The 19,669-nt window shown below is 40.9% G+C and overlaps 1 protein-coding gene across 2 annotated transcripts in view; it reads right to left on the bottom strand.

Moving 5' to 3' along the window:
* Positions 1 to 12,623, bottom strand: part of LOC126353949 (protein FAM166B-like) — a 286,117-nt gene extending 273,494 nt beyond the window's left edge. Inside the window, exon 1 of one of the 2 annotated variants that reach the window (XM_050003243.1) lies at positions 12,392 to 12,623. In XM_050003243.1, coding sequence (XP_049859200.1) covers positions 12,392 to 12,462 — 71 coding nt within the window. In that variant the 5' untranslated portion in view covers positions 12,463 to 12,623. The remainder of the gene's footprint in view (positions 1 to 12,391) is intronic. The other variant, XM_050003244.1, reaches the window with a different exon arrangement.
* Positions 12,624 to 19,669: the final 7,046 nt, after the last annotated feature.

The raw sequence follows: 19,669 nt of genomic DNA, 5'->3' as shown, positions 1-19,669 counted from the left end.
GATGGGGGAATTATACTTACTCTTAACGTAGTAAATGAGTTTTACTATTTGGGAGGTGTTCAAAGTAGGGAGGATAAAATGTAGCCTGGCAATAGGAAGAAAAGCATTTCTGAAGGGAAATTTGTTAATATCGGGTGTAGATCTGTCAAGAAGTCCTTTGTGAAATTATTTGTATGGAGTGTAGCCATATAAGGAAGTGAAACATGGACACTTAACAGTTTAGACAAGAGAATAGAATTTTTTTTCAATGTTGTGCTACAGAAGAATGCTGAAGATTAGCTGGATAGATCGCGTTACTGATCAAGAGGTACTGAACAGAATTGGGGAGAAGAGAAATTTGTGGTACAGCCTGACTAAAAGGGATCGATTGGTAGGACACATTCTGAGTCATCAAGGAATCACCAATTTAGTACTGGAGGGAAGCGTGGAGAGTAAAAATCGTAGAGGGAGACCAAGAGATGAATACACTAAGCAGATTCATAGGGAGGTAGGCTGCAGTAGTTACTCGGAGGTGAAGCAGCTGCTGCAGGATATAGTAACATGGTGAACTGCGTCAAACCAGTCTTTGGAGTGAAGGTAACAACAACAATTATCCGTATTTTTATTCTATAAAATTGTAAGGAAACGCTACAGGAACACGTAACATGAAGAAATGCAGAGCAAGAAAGGCGCGTGGTTCCGTGAAAGCTTTTGCAATTATTTTTATCACACTTCGGAATGTGAATTGGGACGTGATGTTCAGGACTGAAATTTCAATACAATGTAGTAAACCAAGAGTCAAAAAATTTTTTCGCAATTTTGGTCACTTTCACATAGGCCTCTGTTACGTAACTACCTGTGCTTGATGGTGTCGTAGGCAGCTGTTCAGTCGACAAAGGCAGTGAGTTCTATCACTCGAAAACGTTGATAGTTTATTACATACCTGAGAAGGGATCTAAACTGATCGTATGTCCGCCGTCGGTTGACAGTATAGTTCTATCGACGTCAAAAGGGGGAGACAAATTACTCAATAGTTAAAGTTCACTAATTTGTTGTGGATATTTTCGTGACGACAGGAAAATAACGCTACCAAACAACTTCGAAGATTGTACAATTCAACAGATAATACTTTAAAACTTTTCACGTTAGTGTCTCTTGACGAAATGTGGCGTTTCTGATAGTATGACGTCTGTTGTGTTGAGCTTGGACGGAAATTGCAAACGTTCATGGAAGGACGATATTTACGCTTCTTTTAGTGTAGGGTCGTTTCGGTGTGTAAACTTGGCGCTCGTATTACAGGAACATTTAGAGTCTTGGTGCGCAAAGTCCGCAGCTTACTTAATACGAGTTTAAGACCCAATCATAACCGAGAGTGCACGCGAGACACGAGCGCTGCAGTGTGGACGTACGCGCGCGCGCCTTATGATGCAAGTGCGAAAAGCTAACACATTCACACCGGGGTGTCCCCTTGTAGCTGTCCCGATGCCATAAGAACGAAGCGATGTATTGGGATATACATCAACACAGAGTGCGCCCCCATAGTATTTGTTTTGTTAGAAATGCTACGTCATTTCTGACATTAATAACGGCAGTAAAATTCCTAGGAGTAATCGCTGGAAGCAACCTGAAGCTAATGTACACATAAAATTCATTATAAGGAAAGAACATGCCATGCTAACGTTTATTCTAAGAATCTTAAGGGAATGTTATTCATCCACGGAAGAAATGGGTTACAAAACACTTGCAAGACAGATTCCTGAGTAAGTTAAACAGCCTGGGAGCTATACGAGACTTGGGTTGATTAAGTTAGACTGAACTCTAATGTGAGGCGTTACAGGAGATGCTTTGTGTATCGAAACGAGATTTACTGTTGAAATTTCTGGAACTTACATATCAGGAAGAGTCGAGCAACTGGACAAATGCCTTACCTTCAAGAAAGGTGTAGCGAACGAGGCAAGCGGTGTGTTAGCTGCCTTATATGCACTAATAAACAAAGCTCATTTATAAATAGGAAAAAAAAGGTCACCTGACAGGTTGATTATACAACCAGTAATGTTGGACACGTGCCCCATGTGGTATCTACGTATATAAAAAAGCTTCAGGGTGTCCAAAATAATACATTGTGAATAATATTAAATGCTCCATAGTTTATTAGAAACTCGACAATCCAGAATGACTCAAAAATTAAACTGTTTCAGAAGCGATTCGCTCCATATTTGAAGGCATTCACACCAAACTTCCTTACTCAGTTAACACACTAACTTGACAATTATGCACGAATGAACAGACTTCCAAAGTTGGTGCTGTTACTTTGTCAGTAACACAAACTAAAGATAACGTACAACACCGTGAACACTGCACTCATTCATGTATGTCACAGATCAGAAATTATAGTCACTAACGTTTTGTAACGTAATAACTAAACTGTGTTTTCTGTAAAATGTGTGTAACGTTTTGTGTTTTTTTCAATAATTAAGCATTTTATTCAATACTTACATATAAGTACTCTTCTAAACCAACCATTATTTACAATTTAATTATGACCTGTATAGTCATTGTAACAAAAGCTTGAACCCATGTTTATATATTAATCTCAGTCTTGTCATGTTGGGGGGAGGGGCTGTTACCCTCATGATAAATGTTCTATCCCATAACTGTAATGTTATGCTAGTTATACAAAATTTTTATGTAGTTGGGTGTAAGGGCCCTCGGGTAAAATCTCTACGATATGAGAAGTTCAGCAACATATTACACCCTCCCAGTTAAGTCTCACGGAAAGAACATGACGAGGAAACCAGAGGTATCTGGAGGTTTACCTACAATTATTCTTCCCACCCACGATTCTCGAATGCAACAGAAAAGAGGGATGCCAGAAGTACCCTCCGCCACATAACGTGCCTTGTGCAGCATACTAGTCTATGTATATGGTCGGCACAAATCGTAGACTACTATGGCAAACGAACTTTGTTCGATACCTATTTAGTCCTCCTTAGTTAAAAACTGTGTGCAAAAAGTACTTATGCGTCCTGTGGTACTGTCTTCACGTTAACTTTCTAGTAACCTGTAACTCGCCAGATGGGTGACAAATGCGTATAATTTACAATTGAACCGTAACTACGGTAACATTTGTAAATCCAACCAATCTTTGCCTACAGGAGAAAGAGGCCCGGAACGGTAAGGACAAAAGCAGGTGTTTATAGCCCTCTGGGTTACGCCGGAAACAGCACGCTGCCACATATAATCATGCTGTAAAACTAACTGTGTCGTAAAATTATTTTCTGTATATATATATATATATATATATATATATATATATATATATATATATATATATAGCACTGGACTCCACCGTTTCACCGTAGGTCGTCCCTATTGTAATTTCAAATTAAGTTGCACACACTGGCACTGGTTCTCGCTGTGTTCAGTCGTACAATTGATTTGATGTAGCCCACTGCGATCGATCCTGCACCTACAGGGTTTTTTTCCACCGTGTACAATTTCTAGGGATTGATCGATGAAAGAATACCGAACAAAAAAAAAGGTCTAACTTATGTGCGGAAATACGTGGTTTCCACGATACAGAACATTTACTCAGTCATACATTGTTGCAGAGATTGCGGTCTAATACGCGATGCAGCATGCAGCGACAGTTACAGTATGTGCTGAAAATACACTCCTGGAAATTGAAATAAGAACACCGTGAATTCATTGTCCCAGGGAGGGGAAACTTTATTGACACATTCCTGGGGTCAGATACATCACATGATCACACTGACAGAACCACAGGCACATTGACACAGGCAACAGAGCATGCACAATGTCAGCACTAGTACAGTGTATATCCACCTTTCGCAGCAATGCAGGCTGCTATTCTCCCATGGAGACGATCGTAGAGATGCTGGATGTAGTCCTGTGGAACGGCTTGCCATGCCATTTCCACCTGGCGCCTCAGTTGGACCAGCGTTCGTGCTGGACGTGCAGACCGCGTGAGACGACGCTTCATCCAGTCCCATACATGCTCAATGGGGGACAGATCCGGAGATCTTGCTGGCCAGGGTAGTTGACTTACACCTTCTAGAGCACGTTGGGTGGCACGGGATACATGCGGACGTGCATTGTCCTGTTGGAACAGCAAGTTCCCTTGCCGGTCTAGGAATGGTAGAACGATGGGTTCGATGACGGTTTGGATGTACCGTGCACTATTCATTGTCCCCTCGACGATCAAAAGAGATGTACGGCCAGTGTAGGAGATCGCTCACCACACCATGATGCCGGGTGTTGGCCCTGTGTGCCTCGGTCGTATGCAGTCCTGATTGTGGCGCTCACCTGCACTGCGCCAAACACGCATACGACCGTCATTGGCACCAAGGCAGAAGCGACTCTCATCGCTGAAGACGACACGTCTCCATTCGTCCCTCCATTCACGCCTGTCGCGACACCACTGGAGGCGGGCTGCACGATGTTGGGGCGTAAGCGGAAGACGGCCTAACGGTGTGCGGGACCGTAGCCCAGCTTCATGGAGACGGTTGCGAATGGTCCTCGCCGATACCCCAGGAGCAACAGTGTCCCAAATTTGCTGGGAAGTGGCGGTGCGGTCCCCTACGGCACTGCGTAGGATCCTGCGGTCTTGGCGTGCATCCGTGCGTCGCTGCGGTCCGGTCCCAGGTCGACGGGCACGTGCACCTTCCGCCGACCACTGGCGACAACATCGATTTACTGTGGAGACCTCACGCCCCACGTGTTGTGCAATTCGGCGGTACGTCCACCCGGCCTCCCGCATGCCCACTATACGCCCTCGCTCAAAGTCCGTCAACTGCACATACGGTTCACGTCCACGCTGTCACGGCATGCTACCAGCGTTAAAGACTGCTATGGAGCTCCGTATGCCACGGCAAACTGGCTGACACTGACGGCGGCGGTGCACAAATGCTGCGCAGCTAGCGCCATTCGACGGCCAACACCGCGGTTCCTGGTGTGTCCGCTGTGCCGTGCTTGTGATCATTGCTTGTACAGCCCTCTCGCAGTGTCCGGAGCAAGTATGGTGGGTCTGACACACCGGTGTCAATGTGTTCTTTTTTCCATTTCCAGGAATGTAGTTTCCTTGTGGCTCAGCACATGTGTGAACGCGCCGTAGCATGTTCTGCATCACACGTTCACATCCGCCAGGCTGCATCCGAACAGTGCCAAAGGCAGCATGAATACGCTGCTCCAGTGTCTCCACATCTGGAATGGCTCTGCATACACGATACTCGTGAGATGGTCCCATAACCAAAAAACGCACGGGTTGAGATCCGGTCAACGAGCAGGCCTTTCAACTGGCCCCCCTCGTCCCATCCAGGAAAGATACGTTTGAGATGAGTCCCGACGTTCACGGCGAAGTGGGCTGGAGCACCATGTAGCAGCCACATAACCCTTCTAATCATCAATGGCACGTCTTCCGCCCTGGGGAATCAGTCACCCACAAGAAACGCCGATAGTTCCGTCCTGTTAGGCGACGTGAAAGACTGGTTCTAAAAACCGGTCGCCACTTATTCCGAGCCACACATTTCAGCTGCACCGATGCTGATGATTCGCTGTCACCATACCGTGGGGTTGTGTACTATCCTAACGGATGACTTATGAAAGTTGAAGATACTACTCCGCGTAAAGGTGGTCTTACCTGTGATTAGGATGAATGGCAAATCCCAGAACCGCGGTTGCCTGGTGGGAAAAAGAAAGTGACAAAACTGCTCCCGATGTGAAATGTCAGTCTGTCGCTAGTAAGCACTGCACAAGCTGTAAGTGATAAAGTAAGTAACAACTGTCATGCAGAATGTTCCTCAAGGACGTCTGGCTTACACTGCACTGGCAGACCAATTGCCTGGTATTGACATGGCGGTCGCCTTCCACAGTGTTGATCACTTTTCCCTCCAAGTCAGATGTTATAACTTTTCGGGTAAGTCCATAATCCCTGTTTCCTGAAAAGACCCTGTCTCAGACAAACGGCGAAACACTGTTGCAAACGTTGAATGCTATAGTGGTTGTCGCCGTGGGTAGCTCTCCAGATGGAACCTTGCTTCCGCCGCCCGTCGCCATTTTTCTTTCCATAAGTAGAGACGATGTCGGCAAGCTTTCGATTCGAATACAACGCTCTGTTACGTGCACTACAAGGTGATTCAGCAAGAGAAGTGAGTCGGACACAACATTACCAATTACTATAGCAGGGCAGGTGGCTAGGGCATGACGTTTGAGGAACAGTACCACCCTCTAGGTTGAAACCACACATACGGTAACTGGCTGCATGGTACATCGCGTATCAGACCGTAGCCTCTCTAACAAAGTATGACTGAACAAATGGTCTCTAACATGGAAACCATACATTCACTGACATGAGTTAGACGTTTATTATTCCATATACTCTCATCGATCACCCCCAGAGTTTGTACACGGTGGAAAACATCGCCCTGCACATTCATACTCAGCAAACCATTGTGAAGTGCAATGCATCACATATTAGGGCTTATTCCCGCTTTATTCGGGTGTAGATCGAGGAAACAATGACTGCTTAAATGCCTCTGTCTCCGCGGTCCCTGTGGCTACGATGCCTAGGGGGTTGCAGCACGTCCCTAGAGTCGTCATTAAACACTGGTCCTTGAAAATTTGTAACTATGCTTCCGTGAGATAGTTGACGTCTATCTTCAAAGAGGCGTCAGTTCGCGTTTTTTCAGCTCTACCGTGAATCAAACAAACGTCACCATTGTGACGTCCGTTGTATATGTCCAGCATCCTCAGTTGTTACTGATTGTGTCAGTCATCTTAGCAAGCTACATCTACTGAATTGTGATGTCATTTTCCACTGTGAAACAACATTTCAAGGCTGAATTCCACTTTCCAGATACTGTTATGCTCACTGCGCTGGCATTTTCGCCCATAATTGTGTGAACATTAATTTTTGTGCCACTGACAATCTCAATATATGAGAAGTTTCTTTGGCTTTTGTGACTCTTCCTCTGATAAAATTTTATAGCAGTAGTTATTCAAGGCTTCGTGCATTACCATTCACGCAGAATAGAGCGTTCAATCAGTATCTGCCTTTCCGTGATTTTTTGTCTACTCTGCAGTAGGCGCTTTTTCTTCAGAAGCTACCTGAAATTGTATGCCATCTGTAATTGTTTTTCTGCTAGAAACTAGTTTTCTGGACCTTGGTCGGCTATTCGTTCAAATTCTTGTTGCAGTTCCTCTATGTTAACTGCCTGAAATAAATGTTTGCAGCTGTAGATTACTAAACCCTCTTAAAATTTGCGATTGTAATAGGGTACAAAACAAGGCATTTTGTACCTAATTTTGTATGTAACATACCAATGAATATCTATTAGTTTTAATTAATTAATGCATACCTACAAATAAGACTTCCTTTGAACATAATGTGAAGTAGTAAATTTTACGATGGTTTAGTAGCAATGTAACATTCATTCCCTCCCTCCCTCCCTCTCCCATCTCAACCCCCCCCCCCTTCTCAGTGTTCTATGTTAAGTCAGAAACGTGAGTCTTACTGAACATTTAGACTTCTCTGTTTACTCTTCCAGCAAGGTAATTCTTTATCTTGGTACTAGTTATCAGTGCAAATGGACCTGTCATTACTGATTCCATTCTCTGTCCTCCGCTCTCAGGTCTGTTTATAGACAAGTCTAGTGTATTTTCACCATGGTCACCATTGCGAAACTATCCAGTCAAAGAAGCTTTTGGAGAAAGCGTTTACAATTGTCTCGCAGGAAGTTATGTCTTGTTTGCCCTTTATAAAGCAAAACAATTAAGGGATGATTAAATCTCTAAGCATGACCTGGAAATATACGGACTAGGGAAGAGATTTTCTCTCATCAGTGAGTTCTACATGCTATAGCTTAGGGGCCAATAGGAAGATCTAACTACAACTTTCAACCCATTAATGTCCATACAATTTTGCATGAGACTGGATATTTACCTCAGCTGGTTTAAAATTATTCTTTATTGCTACAAATACAACACGTGTTGTTCCAGGGACCTTTTAATATTTAGATTTGTTCTGAAGATCCCGTGACTTAATTTCTGGCTTTAGCCAGCTCCCAGTGTCTGGTTTTATGCGACCTCACAGATTCTTCTAGATATGACTAGTATTTTGACAGTCTCATCGATTTGGTACAAGTATTCTTTGAGTCCTCTGCAGCAATGTTTTCCTGTGCGACATTGCTGGCGTATTGCTACACGATATTGTTTCATTTTATGAAACTATTTGGTGGTTATTTTTACTGAGGCTACTGGACGTGCCGCCGGAATGGCCGAGCGGTTCTAGGCGCTTCAGTCCGGAACCGCGCGACCGCTACGGTCGCAGGTTCGAAGCCTGCCTCGGGCATGGATGTGTGTGATGTCCTTAGGTTAATTAGGCTTAAGTAGCCCTAAGTTCTAGGGGACTGATGACCTCAGATGTTAAGTCCATAGTGCTCAGGGCCATTTGAACCATTAGTACTGGACATGTGGCCTTGGGAGGAAAGCTTTGGGTTTTTTCACGCTGGGATGACGCACTCCCAGTGTAGTCTCAGGGTCTTGTCAATAGAACGCAATCAGTGAATCATTACGAGAGGCGAACATTTCTATGGAGACGAACAGGTTTTCACGTAGGGGAGGCTGTAACCTGCTTTGGGTTTTGGTGAGTAGAGCTGGCACCTCACCTGGCTACTACTACCGTGTCCAGAGATTAACCGAGTTCGATGCTTTTGGTTTTTCTGCACCAACATCATGCTGCCCAGCTAGCGTTACAAAAACGGTGGGGTTCACTCCGAAATTTTGTTCATCCGATCTGCCTCCGTGCTTGGTGCAATGAAGCAAAGTGAAAAACCGACCAGTCGCCTCAACGACCCTGTACCAACCCCATGTTTGTTAATGTGAGCTTTGTATACCAAGAGTGGGATATTCATTAGTATGTTACATACAAAATTAGGTACAAAATGCAATTGGTCGTCGCTCGATATAGTATTTTTCGGAAACTTCGGCAGTTGAGGGCCGCGAACTAAGGTTCTTGGGTATTCTGCTCGAGTCCACCGTGCTGGGCATTTCCTCTGCGGGCTGCCATCTGGTGCTGATCAACACACACGGGCTATTGTGAGGGAAAAGTGTCGCAGCAGCAGTAGTGCGAAGCATCTTCACAGCAGCTCGTCACTTTGTTACGTTGGCCCTCAACTTGTGCTGCTTAATTTGTGGAGTCTCGTATCATTAACTTTGATTTCGCGAGTTGCCCAGATGAGCAGATGAACAGATCTTGTTGCGCTTTCTGCGTACAGCCTTCCACGCTTTTTGGTATCTTCTCAGTGTTAGCGTAATTTTCTAATTTGATTCGAGTTTCCGGGAACCTTTCTCCTCCCGTAATTTTACTGTGATTTATGTCAGTCATTAGAGTAAATATCAATCTCTGGCGATGCACTAATAATAAATATAACCCAGTGCACATCTAAGCTTGTTCTCACTGTGACGGCGTTCGTTGTGCAGTGGCCACATTGAAACAGCAATGAGGGTAATGAGCATTGCACTTACTCGTCTCGTTTGATTATAAACCTGTTTATTAGCTAGGGAGAGCTGTGTCGATGTCCCCTAGGATTCTAATTTTTATGTGTGTTTCACGAGTGTTTGACTAACAACCTTGCAGTATTCAGACATAAGTATCAACATTCATACCGTAAATCATTACGTAAGTTTCTCCTGGTTGGACGGAGCGCCATCTATTTTATGTTAAGAAACTTAGGCATTGTGAAGTCAGCTATGCTGGTAGCTGCCTCTTGAGTAAGTACTCCTGGCTCCTTGAGGGACACACTGCAGCTATCAACTGTGTGTATTGTCTCGGGGGCTGAGTACCCAAACAAAACAGCTTTTTATAGTATGCCTCATGAGCTATTTTATAATTCAAGTGCAATTTACAAATTCACATTTCCGAAAAAAAAAAATGAAATATAACAGAAGCCGAAAGAGGTTCTCTATTGAGTGTTAACGCTTTGCAAGCTGACGGGGGCGTTATGGGTGTTACGGTAAAAATCTAATTTTTTTTTGCATAAACCAAATTTAATATTTGGCAGGAAAATTCGTTAGAAGTAAATACCTTTTACAGTTTGAGTTATTACGTACTGAATTTTGACTATCACTTCAAAATATTCGGCATTTTCTTTTAATAGCCTAAATATAACTATGCTGGATGAAATTTCTACTTTCAGTGATTAAGTCTGTATGGCTTACACTTTAATTCTGGAGGGAATGAGACTGGAGGTGGTGTTTTGATGAATTGCAACTCTCCAAAATCTGCATTTAAATGCGTTAATAAATGTATGGAGGTAGTCAGAAGTAAAGAGAATGTTAAAAAAAAATACGGAGGGGATAGCGGTTGCAAGAAAAAGAATCTACAGCGAAACATCATGGATGTTTCAGAAGTAAATGACGTGAATTTTGTATACTTTCCTGAAAAGCTTTTCTCTGCTGTCTTTTTTTGTAGGTTGCTTTCTGCTCAAAACCTGGTCATGACTGAATTAAAACTTAAATTAGGTTCTTTTTGCAACCAGCAGTCATCAAACGCACCAGTTATGTAATAGTTTACGCTAGTGAAGAGATATTTGAAGTAGAAACTTTCAAAATAGTTTCTAAGAATACTTTTGGTCCCTTAGATCATGTTCTCCAGGTATTTTTATGACTAAATCGTTTCACCATTCTCTTTTCATACTCTTTCAGAGAATGAATGTACAGTAAATCAACGATATCAGATTAACTGATATCAGTCAGAAGCTGTAAAGCTATTATGTTGGTCACTCTGCAATATTTTTGACTGAATTATTGTTACCGGTATTCTTATGGTTTTATTTGAGCTAAAGCTAGAGTAAACGCTAAGAAAGTTTATGGAAACTTATTTTAAATGCTCTGCAATAATTACGTTCAAACCTAACGTTAACGCAACCCTGATATCGACCTTTAAGCTTGTGCGCTCGGTAGCATGACATTGTACAGCAGAACTGCTGTCATCTTGGCACTTTGCGTCGCACGGACTTCGAGTGTTTACTTGAAGAATTAGACGAAAGAAACCCTCGCTACAAACTTAATGTATTTCGTTACCTGTCATGCAAAAAGTGTACATTAGTCCGAAAGAATCTCAAGTTCTATAAACGTCCAAACGACGTTTCATGGAAATATTTATCTTTTACTGATAATATATTCAAACTTTAGACTACAGTGATCCTTTGCCGTTTTAGAATCTTCAGATGATCCTCAGATTTTTTTGTAATATGTAATAAAATGAAGCTGATTATTTCTCTAAAAGCATCAGGTGATGTTTACAATTATTACTATCTTCATTAACATTAGAAAAATCAACACACAATTTAATAAAAGGTGAATGTTAAATCACTACGTAAGCAGATTATTTCACGCGTATCAGTGGATCGTAACAACACGTTATAGACAGGCTCTTAAGAGCAATATCATAGAGAAGATGCGGCAGAACGCCGGAGAGTTCTATACAAGCACAGACAGGCCGTGAATGCACGCAGCACAGCACGTAGGTAATGTACTTTTCTCAAATATCATCCCCCGGCACGATATTTCCGTCAGGTGGACAAACTTTCAAATGGTCATCCTCCACTGATAAATTCACACACACACACACACACACACACACACACACACACACAAAACGCGCAGGTCGACAAAACGCGTAAGGCGTAACAATCTTAGCGCACTAATGGTTGTGTCATTATCGGGCAGACAGTTGCCGTTGCAATAAGTGTTAGAAGTACAAAGAACGCTTCAGTAATCTGAAGCACGAGGTGTGCTTAGTTAAGGACTTTGGGTGTTAATGAACCACTGTTTCGAATTTCAATAATCAAGTTGAGTCATCCTGGCAACAATGCTCTTCGGCTGCTTATCCGTGCATGCGCTAGGCAACCGTTGCTATTGTGGCTAGAAGTACACGTCTTGTGCATGCAATTGTAAACAATGTAAGCGTGGTGACAGTTGTTAAAGTTATGTACTGAATCACCGCAACACTGATTTATGGTGGCGAGAAAATGAATCACACGTTTCATAGATGCGTGCAAATGTTTTTGGTTGAGGCAATTTTCTCAACTCTGTATATTACTTCTCGCCACAAATTTTCCATTATATCTCAAATCATTCGTTGAGCTGAGTGATGATTCCACGATAATAAAGTTAATGGCGCTGTCAATACAATATATACTGGCAGATAAAATAAGCATCATTATTACACTCCTGACCTAACTACGCGAACCAATAAGATTTTTTTTCCTTTACCAGCAGAAGCAAAAATAATTGCCGACACAATGTTACAAATATAAGAGTAATTTCTCTGTACTGATGGACGTACCACACACCAAGAGAAAAAGCCAAAAAGTGCTTCACTTATACTCACCCTGGTATTAAGCAGGGTTGGGATTCGGCGAGTAGAGCGCCCCTCTCGCGGGCAGCCAAATCGACAAACATGTTGACGTTTCTACCGCTCCTGTCATGTAGAACGCTATGAATGCACTAGGCACCTGCGTTCGGTGTCACTTGCTGATACCTACTTGACTCGAGCGCCACACAGTAGCGCAGAGCGCATGCGCGAACAGACAGCGCTGCTCCCGAGCGTTTCTAGCAACAGAGGTTGCAGCTCGTGGAGGGGGATTTATGTCATTACTTCATTAGTGAAAGAATCGTTGTTGTAGGGAATGAGTGCTTGGTGAAAAGCCCTGTTGCGTTCCACAATTCTGGAACCAGAGTATTTTCTGTGTACAAAGTTGTTAATCATTTCTATCACTCCTGAATTATCATCGTAATTTCATACGTTCTAGATAACATACTGAATGTATATAGACATTCGCTATTGGTTCTTGCGCGACAGCTCGTTTCACTTTCCCTACATCATTTGTCAAACACGTTGACTGGAGTGAAATGTAGCGTGTTAACGATTGTAAATGGGAAGACTCAAAATTGTAAACGTTATTCTGTATCTGCGATTGTGTAGATAGGAAAGGGGTGATGTAATTAAGAACGTATTGTTTTCATTTTCTAATAAAACTTTATGAATTAAACAATAGAAACTTATGATCGTAGAAAATATGAGTTGGGTACTTGTTTACTTAGCTGTGTCAACACTTCATTAGTGTAGAGGAGGAATGCTTTTCTGGAGCTTGTTAAGTAATAAAATTATTCAAAACTGGACAAAAAACAGAAACTGATGCTGGGATGAATAAAATATATTGTTGGTAGTTGTTTCCACAATTTTATATTGGAAATCCTGCTGCGTGTATACGAAATATCAAAACGTTGGTAATGTTATTTTATAAAAAAAAAAAGTGTTAACTCCTCACCCTTGAAACTGGAGTTCTAGGATTAAGTTTTGATGCTCTGTTTAATCCATATGTTATGGATCGATTCTTTTCAATACCAGTGCCTTTTGTTGCTTGTAGAATAGAGTAGGTTTATTCAGCTTAGAACATATTTATATATAATTAGTGTTTCATGTGAAAAGTGCTACCAAGTACAAAAACTTCAAACAGTGATTTAAAGCTGCGTACATTCCAACCGAATTTCACGCTGAATGAAACTGCATGACCTTTGTCTTTAGTAATTATCCATCCATTGTTGAAAGGAAGATCTCTTCCACATTCTACCACTCCATTCAGTTCTGTGCTTCTTTTGTGTACAGATCATCTCCAATTAACCATTTTAGTGCTGCTTTTGCTGGAGTCTTGTCTCATTGTGTGGCCAGACCATTTTCATTGCAACCTGGTAACACACTCAAGGATATTAGTTGTCCATGTTCTTCTTTGGATATCTTCATTCCTTATCTTGTTCCTGAGATTGATGCCCTGTGTCCCTCTCTCCATTGCTGTTTGTGTTTACTAAATTACTGTTTGTCATTACAAAACAGAGAATACTTGGATTAGATTCTTCATTCAGCAACGCTAGCAGCAAACTATCTAATTACGAAATGACAACATGTCCATCACATCTGCTATAACCATTAGGCACAAATGTAATTTCTTACATGTGTGATTGTGATACCAACCCAGATAGCCAATCAGTCATTTTCATGTTCATGCATCATAGTTCTTATGGGGCTGTGGTGTGAAAAAAGTCTGTTTAGTTTACAATTACACAAAAGAATGATTTTTCACTCTTTTCTGGAGTCTGTGCTGATTTGAAACTTTCTGGCAGATTAAAACTGAGTGTTGGACTGAGATTCAAATGTGGGACATTTGGCTTCTGCAAGTAAGTGCTCTCTTGACCGAGCATCTAAGCACAACACTCTACCTGCCCTAATGACTTCATTTACACCAGTATTTCCTTTTACATTCCAAACTTCACTGATGTTCTCCTCGTACTGTGCAGGACAGGCACATCTGGTAAAAAGGATATTGTGGAGAAATGGCTTAGCCACAAGCTAAGGTATTGTTTCCAGAATGAATTTCCACTCTGCAGTGCAATGTTCACTGATATTAAACTTCCTGTCAGTTTAAAACTGTGTACCAGAGCAAGACCCGAACCTAGAACTTCTGTTCCTGCAAGGAGAAGGTTTGTGAAGTTTGAAAGGTGGGAAAGGAACTACTGGCAAAAGTGAAACTGTGAGGATAGGTCGTGAGTCGTGCTTGAATAGTGAAAGGGTCAGGTCCCAGGTTAGTCTTGGTCCAATATATTTTTCATCTGTCTGAAAGTTTATTATAATAGGCTTTCTTAGCTAAAGTATTTCAACATGCTGACCATTTACACAATTGTCTTTTACATAAATCTTGTACTACTTTTTTATATTATTATTATTTTAAATATTGACAATACGAGCTGTGTGTGTTCAATTTTGAGGATATTGGAATTCTTAATACTTACTCCCCTGTGCTTTTTGCTCCTTACTGATCATTGTTGCTGGCAATAAAAACCAGTTTAAAGTGAACTGTGATTTAAACAAACACACACACACACACACACACGTGCGATAGGAAAAACGGGGGGGGGGGGGGGGGGGGGGTGCAAGAGAGAGAGATATTTTTACTAAGCACACTCCATCCTGCCCTATCACACAGACAGACTTTTTCAACACAGTATCAGTTTCAAGAAAGCCAGAACACTGACTTGTGTCCATAGCCATTTTTCATAAAATTTCAAAACTAGTTCGCTGTTTGCCACCGTTCTCCTTGCAGCTAGAAATACCATTTGACTCTGGATTCACAAACCTTCAGTAATGTTGTACTTTCAGTTTGCAATCCTATTTTCTCGTGTAACAAGCGAGGGCGAAAAACTACAAAAAATGCGAAAGATGGATAAAGTTTTTACATATATCTGCAAGTTATACATTTGACAGCAAAATGTGTAAAAATTTCATGAAAACTAAAACATCTTATCTAATTGCCAGAGAACTAACATGAAAACATCTCCCCTATCTCCGCTCTACCCTAATTGGTTCTTGAATATGATGTTGCCAACATACAGTAAAAAATTGGGAATTGCTATCAATAAAAAAAGACTAAAAAACATGCAGCAATAGTGCCTCTCCAAACTATTATATTATCCAGAAGCAAGAATTGAAAATTTCTTTTAGCTACATGTCAACTAATAGTGTTCATTGTAAAGTTGCCCAATATTAGTATTAGTAGTGGAAGTGGTGGTAGTAGTAGTAGTAGTAGTAGAAGAAGAAGAAGAAGAAGATTGTAAAAAGTCCTTTGTTACAGATCACTGGAGTATCATTCCTTGGATGCCTCTCTTTACACCACACATATCAGGCAGCCCTTGAAGATATATATCTAGATCATTTTTTTGTTGTAACCTTGTGAAACAGTGTAAACATATTCAAGTAGTTTTTTCCTCCAATTTTTGCCAGACAGTCTTGTGCACACCTATAATAAGAAATGTATTTTTGTTAATATCAATTTCAGGTAATGTAATATATACATGAAATTACAATTTGTTGTATATAAAATGAAACACATTTAATTATCTAGAGATGTTTCATGTAGAATACTCTTGCACCACAATATTACTGAAATATGTTGGAGTAAATGCTACTGGTTGAGATTGATCTGAATTCAGATACTGAAATATGTTGGAGTAAATGCTACTGGTTGAGATTGATCTGAATTCAGAATAGCACCACACTCCTAGCACAGAAGCATGGAACTTAAAAAAGTATTGTCCATTAAATATTCATGTCCTCAAAATAAAAACTAAGCACACACAAAAATGAAGGACACATGCTGATAACAAAGAAACATCAAATTATTCACCTTATCTGTACACTGCACACTTCTTCAATAAGTAAGCAATCAATCATCAAACAATACTGGTATCATGTGATCTGGTTACAAAATAAGATTGTCTGTTATTTAGGTAGCATAATATATTATTCATTTACTGAAACAATGAAAAAGATTGCTACTTAGTTGCAAGTGAATGCAGGCTTTTTTGTGATGGAATACTTTTCCCTCAGTGAGTCACATAGGTCTCACCTTGCATCCTTGCAGATTTTATTTTATTGACGTCATAACATTTCAATTGATTAATATTCTTTTGCTTTTTCAAATTAGAGCCTTGCTCTCCAATATCAATACCACTTTTGGAAGCATTCGGTGTATGATAAAATACTCAGGAGAGACTGATGGCAACGTGCAGTGCATGTTTAACAGCATATAAAACAAGTAACAGCAGTACAAACGGTTGCAGCAGATTGCTTGATTGTCAACTTGCCAGTAATGCCATCTAGCAGTGTGATTAGAAAGCATTACGGCTATACATCATCAGTTTGTGCTGCCACCAAAGTTACATTTTCAAAGAGGCATGAGTCATTGACTGATGTTTCTCTAAAATAACACTGTTTTTTAGTATCTCATAAAATACACACTAACCAGCAGACTGCAGCCCTTTTAATGTCAGTTGGTGCAGCAATATACAAAGTATCTGAGGCAATAATAAACTAAAAATAACCAAATTGCTAACTGGTGCCCATTTAAAAATATGCAATTCAAATAGGCCAATGTATGTTTCTAGAAATTATTTTATTTAATTTCCATATTGAATATGCATCTCTTGTTTAACATTCATAATGGAGTTTTAGATTCCAGTGCAAAAGTCTATAACAGGTTGCTGGTAAACAGCATGTATGGAATTAAAATTCTCAAGACATTAAGACACAAAATGAAAGAGTACCTTATAATCCAATGCTTTCTGTAATTTGCAAAATATTTTGAATCAGAAAATAGATCCTGTTTATCTTTAATGTCCATATTACATAATTTTTACTTTGCCAGTATATACTGGTAGAAAACTGATAAGATTAAATGTCCTTTTTGTTCCTCAAATCCACAGTGAGGAGATTATCAAGAATATGTAGCATGTCAGAAAACAAAAATATACAATAAACACTTACGAGGAAATGGTCCTTATGGGTGGGGAGCAAGTCAAAAAAATTTAAGCATGCTTGCATATAAAAGGTAATAACAGACTTTTCACAAAACACATAAATGTGCAATAAACTGCAATGTATATGATAATTTGCATGATGGTGCTAGTCACACATCATCAAATGAGAAAATGAATTTGCAACACCTATGTACACTGATCACTTCACTGCATTGGAAATGTATAGAAGTCAGATTTTACGTAATACATTATTTTATGTTATTAATATATGCACATCAGTAATTTCTACTAAGAAATTTGTTAGTAAAGTAGATGATTTTGGCCACCAATAAATCCTTTAGGCTTCTCTTAAACTGAATGGTTGCTGGCAAGTTACTGAAAATGTGTTTTCCCCAATAATGGATGCCTGTATGGATCAAAGTGAGCGAGTTTAGATTTTTGGGACAATTATTCTTGTAGAACTGATTCCATGAACTGAGCTCTTGGCTTGTGTGCTGTTACTACATGTCACACTGTCTGTGCAACTTCTAAGACCCCTGAACTAGACCGATAGTGGCGCAAGCACGGTAATACAATCGCACTGGTATTGGACAAGAGGTAACACCCGCACCATGGAGAGCTAAGAAATCATTGGACATCACAGAAGAGGGCACATCACAAGGAACCTGGAGACACTGGTGAATGAGTGGGCTGGATGGATTTAACTGCATGCCTGGCCAGTCGTGTTTGAGTCAGAAGCCAGTTTGCTGTGGAGCTGTCGCTCCCATATGGTCTGGGAAGGCACAAGAGAATGTTGAACACCACAGAAGAATGCACATCAGAGTAAACCAGGAAGCACTTTTGAGCAAGCAGGACAGGTTTGAAGAAATTCCTGAGTAGCCACTGTATACTTGGCAGCTGATAAGATGTGTGTGCTGCCAAGCAGTGGCGTTGTGGCATGCCAGTTCTGTTTGCCATAGGGTGGTTTGTCCTGTTGATTCCTGGAAGGCACAACTTGGATAAATGTCTCCATCTGTGTGAGTGTGTTGTACAGTGCTTCCCTAAATTCTTGGTGCAAGTTGTGGTTAACTGTCTCACCAATATGATCAGTGGTGTGCTCATAGGACAGAGTACATGTATTTCTGTGTGCATACAGTTCTAGTCAGTGCTAGATCAAATAATGGTTATTGTGTGCAAGTTCACTCCTTTTACAGAATTATTGCTGTTTCGGAGTTCAGTGTGTTGTTTATACAATGCAGTTGTAGCACAGTACTTAGTGAACTACATATGTTATTGTACCTGTCACCAGGTCACATGAGCAAGTATAATTGAAACGAACCTTGGCATCAGTAATTAAAACTTCCAGGCTAAGAGGCCGTGGTCCAATATTAGAAATACTTCTCCCTGACATGTCATTGCCAGCTGCCGGCAACATCATCTGAGGTGAGTCTACGACTGGCTGCTAGGCCGTGGAGTTCCTGTTTATATAGAGCGCGTAGAGGGCGCCACCACTCGTCACGTGCTGTCAACGAGTGGTGGCGCCCTCTACGCGCTCTATATAAACAGGACCTACATTGTGTTTATCACCACCATGAATAACATGTATCAAATGAATCCTGTATGATTTGGAACACAAACATTGTCACAAACTATGCAAGATAAGCACCTGAAGAATGACTAACTCCTGGCTGGCATGAAAAAAAATCTGCTGTAGGATATGCAGAACTCTTTTAAATATGATTTACAAAACTTTTCGTGGAAATCATGGTCACAGCTGCAACTAAACTGCACCTGATGAAACTTTTGTTGCCATGTTATCACCGTCTTGGCTAAGTGCACTGAGTGAGCAAGCTGTCTGCAGCAGGGAGATTGCCATCAGCAACAACATGAACCAACATCAAAATAAACTGGGAAGCTACAGCTAGCGCCACGACAACTTTTAGTTTCAATCTGTGAGTTAAAATAACATAAAATGCGTAAGTCAAAATTTGCCCCAAGTGTATATCTTTATTCCTGTAGAAGATACAGCTTTGTGAAACTGGATGCATCTTTTTGAGACCTTACAGAAGTAGCTTGCAATGTCTGCTTCTGCCTATTAATTTATACCTTGTCTTGTTCCACATCCCTGAAGACTCTCCTTTACTTTGCAATTTATGGAATACTAGCAACTCTTCCTCATTTCACATGGGTAGCACTAAGTATTTATAGCCAAGTGATCTGACTACCATGATGGTAATTTAGTTTATGGGCGCTCTGTTCCATAAAATTGGTACAAAGTACCCTTTGCAACACAACATCAGTACAGGGCTCCTCTGTCTTG

This window comes from Schistocerca gregaria, chromosome 3 (assembly GCF_023897955.1).
Source record: "Schistocerca gregaria isolate iqSchGreg1 chromosome 3, iqSchGreg1.2, whole genome shotgun sequence".
Classification (NCBI taxonomy): domain Eukaryota; kingdom Metazoa; phylum Arthropoda; class Insecta; order Orthoptera; family Acrididae; genus Schistocerca; species Schistocerca gregaria.
This window is presented reverse-complemented; position numbering and strand designations above follow the sequence as displayed.